This window comes from Apis mellifera, linkage group LG2 (assembly GCF_003254395.2).
Source record: "Apis mellifera strain DH4 linkage group LG2, Amel_HAv3.1, whole genome shotgun sequence".
NCBI classification, from domain to species: Eukaryota; Metazoa; Arthropoda; class Insecta; order Hymenoptera; family Apidae; genus Apis; species Apis mellifera.
This window is the reverse complement of record NC_037639.1, coordinates 15896072-15905535: the sequence shown is the minus strand read 5'-3', so window position 1 is coordinate 15905535 and position 9464 is coordinate 15896072. Positions and strand designations below refer to the sequence as shown.

General features: G+C 20.1%; 1 protein-coding gene across 6 annotated transcripts; it reads right to left on the bottom strand.

The window, feature by feature from the left end:
- Positions 1–2399: 2399 nt before the first annotated feature.
- On the bottom strand, positions 2400–8437 carry LOC413787 (tetratricopeptide repeat protein 39B). Of its 6 annotated transcripts, none has more exons than XM_016918064.2 (11): positions 8121–8411; positions 7020–7066; positions 6888–6916; positions 6587–6767; positions 6376–6508; positions 5816–5948; positions 5628–5727; positions 5498–5563; positions 4681–5402; positions 4330–4594; positions 2400–2506 (listed from the first exon to the last, which is right to left on the bottom strand). In XM_016918064.2, exons 2-10 carry the CDS (start codon positions 7041–7043, stop codon positions 4357–4359), a joined length of 1626 nt encoding a protein of 541 aa, XP_016773553.1. In that variant the 5' UTR covers positions 7044–7066; positions 8121–8411; the 3' UTR covers positions 2400–2506; positions 4330–4356. The 6 variants fall into 6 exon arrangements, with proteins under 6 accessions (XP_016773553.1, XP_016773550.1, XP_016773552.1 ...); XM_016918061.2 differs by lacking the exons at positions 2400–2506; positions 8121–8411 and adding exons at positions 3649–4284; positions 8414–8437 and having other exon boundaries at positions 4361–4594; XM_016918063.1 differs by lacking the exon at positions 2400–2506 and adding an exon at positions 3649–4284 and having other exon boundaries at positions 4361–4594; positions 8407–8429.
- Positions 8438–9464: the final 1027 nt, after the last annotated feature.

Genomic DNA, 9464 nt, shown 5'->3' with positions numbered 1-9464 from the left:
AATAGATAAAATAATGAAAAATATATTTTAATTTAAATTTTTATTTTTGCATATTGCTTATATCTATATATATATTAATTTCATATATAATGTATTATATATTTATCTTGCTATTTTTATTTTAAACGTAAAACAATAATTAATTAAAAATCGATAATTATCATAATATCAATTTGATAGAGAAAATTTTAAATAAAGTAAATAATAAAAGAAGAATAAAAATAAAATAAAAATTTGGGAATTAGTGCCATCTTCAGAGTGCCGCAACAAACAAAAAACAGAAAATAATGAGAGAAGAATAGAAATAGAATTGATTGTTAGCGCCATTTCTTGAGTATTAAAGAATACAAATAATAAAATGAATGTGATTTATATGTAACGTTTTTTCATATTATAAAAATTATAACCGATCATTTTTTTATATATTTCAAGTAACATTTTATTTCTTTCTTTATAGACATATTTAAAATAAATTTTAATTGTTTTTTTATTCATATTGAAACAAATATATAATAGTTAATTTATTACTTGTTAAAAATTCATATTTCTTTTTTAAATTTCTTTTTTCTGTTTATTTGTATTATTTACATTATCTTTATTTTTTATCTATATTTTATATCTATATTTTTGATTATGAATATGAAAACATTTCTTGTTATATAAGTTTTTTAAAAAATTGCTTTTATATTATATTTAACATATTTCGATTTATTGAATTGTTCTTATTTTAATTAGAAATAAAAATAGTAGTTAAATTATCTTTTTTCTTTATTTATTTGTTTAATGTTTATATTATTTATTTTTAAAATTGATAGCTTATATCTTTCTGAGATGAAATTTTATTATTATTTTATTTTAATATAATCAATTAATTCTATACATTTTAAATATTTATTTAAAAATATTGATTTTCTTTTGTATAGATTATTAATTGATTACTAGTCTACCTTCAAAAATGAGAAAAGTTTTAATATGAAAAAATATGAAAAAATAATAAAGTTTGATTTTTTAATTGCAGGCAAGTACAGTATTTTAATTTTCGCACGAATTTGAAATAAAGAACCGCGTAGCTCTAACCAATCAAAAAGCTGCTAAAATCAGTTGCAAGACGAATTATTGCGCATCATAGTGCGCATGGCGTCAGTCTAAAGTTGAAAATCGTAATGACAGGCTGTATTTCGGTTGAGATGCATAATTGTGTAAAATATTTATTGATAGGATATTATAATATGGTTATTAAGTTTAATTATTGATTATTAAATCTTATTATTATTATTAAATCTTGTATAATTATTTGTTTAATCATTATTACCAGAATCGAATATCTTTGTGCAGATTAACGTGGAGTTTGGAATTGGAGTTTCGAAGGCAAAATGACTTTGAAAGTGTAATACTATAATAGTTTATGATACTTAGAAAATAATTCAACGACTTTTATGCAAATATGGTAAGATTTTTATTTATTTTATTAAAAATAAAATATAATATGTAAAATATGTATTATTATATATAATTTTGTCTCTTTTTATATATAATATAAGTTATATTATATATAATTTTTGTTTCTTTTTATTATTCAAAGATAAAACTAGTTAGATTATTATTATCAATTCATATACATATTTTATGCATATATTCTCATATATTTATTTTTGAAATGCGTTATTAACATTTAACTCGTGTGTTATTATTTTTGTATTTGTTTTGATATTATATTTCAAAGTTTCAATAGTGAAAACATTTTTTATAATACAATTTTTACTTACGTATCACGATAAACGTGGCACGCGCTCGATATTTCGATTTGTCGAATTATTGAAATTGTTGAAATGTATCCAAATATCTTCTCAATTTATAATTCGATATCGAAATCGCAACGAGACATATAATTCTATTGTCAAAACTCGTAATAGCTAGATGTTTTATTTCAGATATATGATCTGCCTGTTCCTATGATTCTTACTTAACACATATTCTTTTTCCTTTTATACTAAAATTTTATTATAATACATATTTTTATTATAAATATTATAATTTATTATAATATTTATTATAATAAAATTTTATTATATAATTAAAATTATAATAAAATTTTATTATAATTTTTTCAATTATTTATTGAATATTATTATAATTAATAATTTTTTGAACAATATAATTATTAATTAATTTAATTATTAAATAATTTATTGTTTTTTTATACTTGATCATTAACCCATATGTTCAAATATTACTAATTTAATAATTTTTTTGACAAATATTAATAATTCAAATATTAATAATTTTTTGAACAATAATTTATTATTTTTTTATACTTGATCATTAACCCATATGTTCAAATATTACTAATTTATATTTTGAGCTTTTAAAATAGAATTTGTGCTATTGTTTTATTTTTATAATATGATTACACAGCAAAAAAAGAATGAATGGAGATTCCATATGGATAAGATCCCACATGAATAGGGTAGGTCTCCGATTCGCAGCAACCTCCACGCGGTGAGACCTGGAAATCATTCTTATTTGATATATACTATTTATAATTATTTCATATATAGCTCTATGATATAATTATAAATTATATAGCAAATAAATGAGCTAATTGGCTGCGTATGCGATCTACTTAAAGAATTTATTATTTATATTATTATATTATTATATTATTATCATTCATTTCTAAAGCTGTGAAATATAAATTTCTAATATAAATATACATATTAATGTATATAGAAATTTTTGGCATGAAATATAGATTTTTATTTTTTAATTTTTTTTTTTAAATAAAAAAATTGTAAAATTATAAAAAATTATTAGACAAATTAAATTAATATAGTTAAACAAAATATTTTTAAGTTGGCAAACTTTTTTAAATAAATATAATTTTTTAAAATATAAGATTGATAATATAAAATTTATTTTAATTCAAAAAATTAGAATATTCAAAAATTTTGCAGTTTAGTAATTTTTTCTAATTTTATTTATATAATTTTGTTCTTTTTCAAACTTATTAATAAAAAAAAAATATCTTTGTAGAAAAATTTTTGTAGAAAAGATGGCTTTAACAATCAATCTACTCTATATTTTATTATTAATTCTTATTCTATCTTTCTCTCATTTTCTATTTTTTCTGCGTTTATTTTATTCGTTATTTTCTGATTCCTAAATTTTTATTCCGTTTATTTGCTCTTTTTGTACATATTTTTTAAAATCTAAATAATTTTAAATATGTTACTTATTCTCCTTTAAACTTATCTCTATTCTTTTTTTTTTTCTTATCTATATATACTTGTTCTGCAAAATTTATGCATTTAAGAGAATGCATTTCGAAATTTAAGTTTATTTATTTTTAAAATAGAAGTTAAAAAAAAGATAAAAAATACATTGAGGTACGGAAAAATAGATATTTATATATATGAATTTGTGATAAAAATACATATTCATTTAGAATATCTGAGTATTTATATATAAATATATAAAAATTTTATAGATTAAAATTCGATTGCATTTATTATTTACATATATATATTTAGATAGAAATATATATACACAATACATACAAATCTATTAATAAAATATTGGGCAAATAGATTTGTGAAAATAAAAAATAAAAATTAAAATAATGAATAAGACTTTTTGTAACGAGTTTGATCAGCCATAAATTATTTTTTATTTCCATTTTATATCCCTTTTTCATATTTCATATATAATGTATAATTCACTATACATTATAATTCATTATAAATATAACATATATGTTGGTGAACTTATTAACATAAACAACTGTGATAATTTTACTACCACCGATTAAATTGACGCATTATACAATTATACAATTTTTTTCTTATAATACAAATAATTGAAATTAAAAAAATAATTTTTTTCCTAAACCTTTTTACCATAATCTTTCGTAATATACACATCATAATGTACAGTATTTGTATACATTATGTAAAAATTATAATATTTAAATATTTTATACAATAAAAAAAGAAATAATTTAGAGTAATTTTAAACAGTAGGAGGAAATAGTTCTAGAAAAAGTATTAAAGATCATATAATAAGTTATTATATAAAAATAAATTATCAACAAAAATTGATAGTGCCTGAAATCAATAGCAATACCATTGCTATTGACAGTAATGAATTATTTCTTACAAAAAACTTATTTTTCAGGTACTATATTACATTAAAATATCTTCTGCTTTCTTCCCAGTCAATTTCATTAAATCAGAATGAATCCTAAATTGTAATCTAGATTCCAATAAATATCCAGTAAAATTTTTTCTACAAAAAATAAAACAATTTATTGATAATAATAGTAAAAATTACCAGAAATATTCCTAAGACAAAAATGATTTACTTAGCATCCTCTAAATATCCAAGAGCGAGTTGAATATTTCCTTGATCTTGTGCCAATAAAGCTAATTCTACTGTTGCATAAGGAAGTAAATAAGTATCTTCCTTGATTAGTTTGTCCAATTCGAGAACGCGTTTTAAACAATTTTCAGCTGAAAGAGGATGTTTCAATTGTCGCAAACAAGCACCTTTTAGAAGCGATAAAAGTGCTTCATTATCTGCATGAAATTCTGTTTTCCTAAAAATTATTTGATTTTTTATACTTTATATTATCAGATGATATGATTCAAATTAGAAGAATAAAATCGATTAAATAAAACTCACGAAGTTTTCACAAGTTTTTTTTCAGCTTCTTCAATTACTTTAAACATGTTTAACATTAAATCTTGTCGTTTTCCTACTATGCGAAACAAATTCCATACATACATAAGTTCAAATATAGGAAGTACTAGGCTTTTCTTTTGAGCAAAATATCTTTCAGTTTTTTTTATTACAAATTTTTCCATTGGTAATGATTTACCCGCAATACGTTGTTTAAAAGTAGGCGCTTGCATCATTAAAGTATCTATCGTTTGTTTTTCTTCACTTTGTACCGATGGATTTTGCATCATAAGTATCGCAGCTCTTTGATACAAATAAATTGTACGTGACCAATGTGATTCTTCAGCTAAGTGACCGGCGAACATTGCAGCTTGATTCCATTGCTGCAGCGAACAATGTGCCCACATTAATTCCCAAAAACAAATATGATGAAATTGAGGCCATAAATCTTGACTTTTCCAAGATTTAGTATACCATTCTAAAGAGTTTTCAAATTTCCCTCTCGTTAATTCTAATCTTCCTTTAAAAAATAAAAACCATACGCCATTTGGATAAAGACTCAATTCTTCTTCCAAAACTTTTTCACACCAATCTAGATCACCGTCGGTATGACTTAAAACGAACGATACCAGCAGATTGTAAGATAAAAGAAACATTGCACATAATACATGACGTAATCCCCTTCTTTCTTGATATCCTGCTTCTAATTCTGACAAACCATATTCCTAATAATAAAAACAATACGTTATTATAAAATGATAAATTGTTTATAAAAAAAAAACAATTTTTTTAAATTATTTTAATCATCTTATTTCATTACCTTATCTCCCGAAAATCCAATAAATTCTAAAAGTTTAATGATTTTTGCTGGCAATAGAGAGATCATCTATAAAACTCAAAAAATAGTTATTACATCTTATTTTATATAATAAAATTATTCTTCTACATACCAAATTAAATGCACCAATACCAGTGCGAACTCCACTTTCAAAATGTACTTTATAAGCATCATTTTCCCATTTACGATTATTTAAAATTGTTAAACATTCTCTGAAATAGAACAATATACATAAAATATTGTTATTTTTCAATATATATATCATAATATAAATAATTCATAAAATAATGATTTGTTTACTTATATGATAGAAAACAGGTACGAATTTTCAATCCAGCTTTAACAAAGCTGACCAAAGTTTCGTCCTCCACGAACGTGAGCATTGATTTTAAAAAAAGTGACTCAGCATAACAGAGTTCTGCATGCACTTCGTCTGTAACAATAATTATATATCATTTTTGTTTCATGTTTAATAATATCAATATGTAAAAATCAAATAAATCATATTATATTATACATAGATAATTTATAAAAAAATATAAAATCTATTTTTTAATGAATAAATTCATATAATAGAATATGTAAATAATAGAATAATAATAATATTGAATTTATACTCTTTAATTTGTGCATAAAGTTAAAATAAAATTTATGTACAAAATTAGAATAGAAAAATTAGATTGATGGAAATGAAAAATTATTTGTTAATTAAAAAAGCTTTTTTTTCTGAGAAATAATATAATTTGAGAAAAATAATGTAATAATAATTTTTAAGAAACTTTATTTTTATGATGCGATATTATACCAAATATTATATCAAAATAAAATATTATACCAAATAATACATGTATATACATTACCAATTGTATAAGCATCATAATTAGTCTTCTTCACCATTTTGCCAATATTTTGTGTTAATGTTACATGTTTACGTTGCTTCAAGCATACAGTCATGCACTGTTTTACAGCTCCAGCTGCCTTTTCAATGTATTTCTAAGCAACACATATTACACTATATTATTGAAAAAAACACATATTTTCCAAATATCACAATTTATTGCGATTTAATACTTGTTCAAATGTAAGAATAGCCTCGAGGAATGCAAATATACTTGTTCCTAAAGAATGATACATGCTACTGCTTGCCCATGGCTCCATAATTTTTCTTGCTTCTTCAAAATCATTATTAAAAAAATAATGTATCGCTTTTTTTGCCTCCATTATTGCTGTATCCAAATCCATAGAAGTAGGCCTTAAAAAAACAAACCAATAATTAATCTAAAATATATATATATAATATATAATATATAATATGTAATATAAAATATATTAAATTTATGTATATATATTGTATTATATATAATATACTTACTGTGGTAAAGATTCCTGAGCATCTTGAAACTAAAATATTATAGAAATAAAGAATATTATTAATTATCATTTTAATTATTAAAAATAGAATAATTTTTTTAAAGTTTAATTATTAATTAAACTTGATTCATACCTCATCTTCTTCGATGTCCGACATTTTGAATTAATATTTGAAATATGCTTAAAAAATAATATTGAATGTTATTATTGAAATTATTTTCATTTAATCTATGTGTGAATATTGTAATAAAAAAAATTTTTACATTCAATAAATATTTTGCATAAAGATTCTATATTTTACAAGAATTCTTTTATGAACTAGATATGTTAATTACTAAATGTGAAAGTCATTCTTCAACACAGATTTCTCATGTGCTCCTTTTACAATTTTAAGCCAATAAATTCAATTATTTTACTAATATCGCAATAAAAATTATATTTCATAGACATATTAAAATTATGATTACAACAAATGAAAATAAAAACAATTTTTTATTATAATATATATATTATTCATTTTTAATATATTTTTATAAGATATGTTTTATAATATAAAATCATTCTTAATAATCATTATCAACAAGTTCATAGATAAATATATAATAATAAAGAATGATAAGATAAAATATATATTTTAATATCTCAATAAAAATATTTCATAAATATATATTAAAAAAATTATATTTCACAGATATATTAAATTTTCAAGTTAATAATTAATCATATTTTCAAAAATAAATAAGATTGAATTTTTACCTCAAGTTATATAAGACACAAACATATTCTTATTATAGAATTTTATACTTATTTCCAGTTTTATGAATAATATCTTCTTTAAATATATTCAAAAAAAAAAGGAAATAATATAATATACTAAAAATGAAAAATATATATAATGTAATATACAAAGATATATATATATATATATATATATATATATACATGTATATATGATGTACAAATAAATTATATATTAATTTTTCTTGATATGTATACAACTTAAATGTTCAATTTAAAATAGAATGTTAGAAGAAAACATAATGGAGTTATATCGCGATAGACCTAAATTTCTAAAAAATTTATGATAAAATCAATTTCGATAAAAATGCAATTAATAAAATAAATAATTATACAATCAATATTTATAAATTAACAAAATTCAATCTTATTTCATTTTTCTACATCACAATACTTTATAAATTATTTTGTACGTAGATGATTCAAAGTAACTTACCATTAAACCATCAAATGTCAAAAGATAGAAGAATAAATTCACAAAAAAAGCAATGAAATTAATGTTTATTTAATAACATCTCTAAGCTAACATGACCAGATTTTGGATATGTATGTAAATACTATAACAAATTATAGTTATTTTTACATTTTTATTCGAGATTTACAAGAATTCTTGAAACACGCCGCTACAAACATAACGGCATAAAATGTACGCAATCGTCTGACGGTATACTGATTATGACAGGTGAATCGAGTCGGATCAACATAAGTAAGTATATACCTACTACTTACGATAAGGATACAACTGTACACGTGACATTACCTTCCATTACAGTGATGCTTAATATATATAATACTAAAAGTTTTATATAACACTGAAACAATGATTTGAAAAGAAACTAATCAGATTAAAGCCAATCAAAATTAATTCTCTCATTAGCTCTCAGCTACATTTATAATATCAATATAATTCAATTGTTTTTAATACTTTTTATTCATAAAAAATTAAGAATCACAAAAATTAATCAAAGATTAAGAATTATTGATGATTATGTATTACTTTTATAAGTATTATCTCCAATCTAAAAAACATTATGTAAAATATGATTTATACAATTTATATGATTAGATTAAAATTATAATATTCATTTATTAAGATTTGAAAAAAATTTCTGATTAAATTTGATATTCTATTTGATTTGCATGATATTTTTTATATTTTTTACGTTATTATATTAGATATTATTAGATATATTTATACTTTTATTTCATGAAAAGATATAATTTAATATAATAAAAGAAATAATAATAAATTTTTAAATATTTAAATGAAAATTTATAATTTTACAATTTCTTAAATTTAAAAATAATTTTTTATTTTTAAAATTATATATTTTTTATTTTTAAATTATAATAAAATTATATATATTAAATTTCTTAAATATTGAGTATCGCTAATACATTATCTAACAGATTGCATTATTTTCTCTACCGCGAAATTTCGTATATAGTTGAAAGATATATTTTTATTCATTCATTATATTCGTATTTTAAGAAATATTTTTTATTATAGTTTATGTTTGCAATTAAATATAAAATTTCTTTATAAAATCTATACTTTCATGTAGTTTAATTTACATGTTGTGAATATGTATGTTGTGTGTGGAAAGTATGTAATATATATATATATATATATATATGTGTACAATATATATATACAATATATATGTATATACAAATATTTATGTTGAAGAAATTTTTTTAAACTTTTTTTTTAAATTCTTAATAAATAAAAGGTTTAATAGAAAAAAATATATATATATATATTTACATATTATTAATA

Coding starts and splice junctions, on each gene's coding strand:
- LOC413787 (XM_016918061.2), bottom strand. CDS start 7,043: ATGTCGGACATCGAAGAAGATGAG. Junction 5,949..6,375: donor TTATGATGCTTATACAATTG/GTAATGTATATA, acceptor TTATTGTTACAG/ACGAAGTGCATGCAGAACTC. Junction 5,728..5,815: donor ACCTGTTTTCTATCATATAA/GTAAACAAATCA, acceptor GTTCTATTTCAG/AGAATGTTTAACAATTTTAA.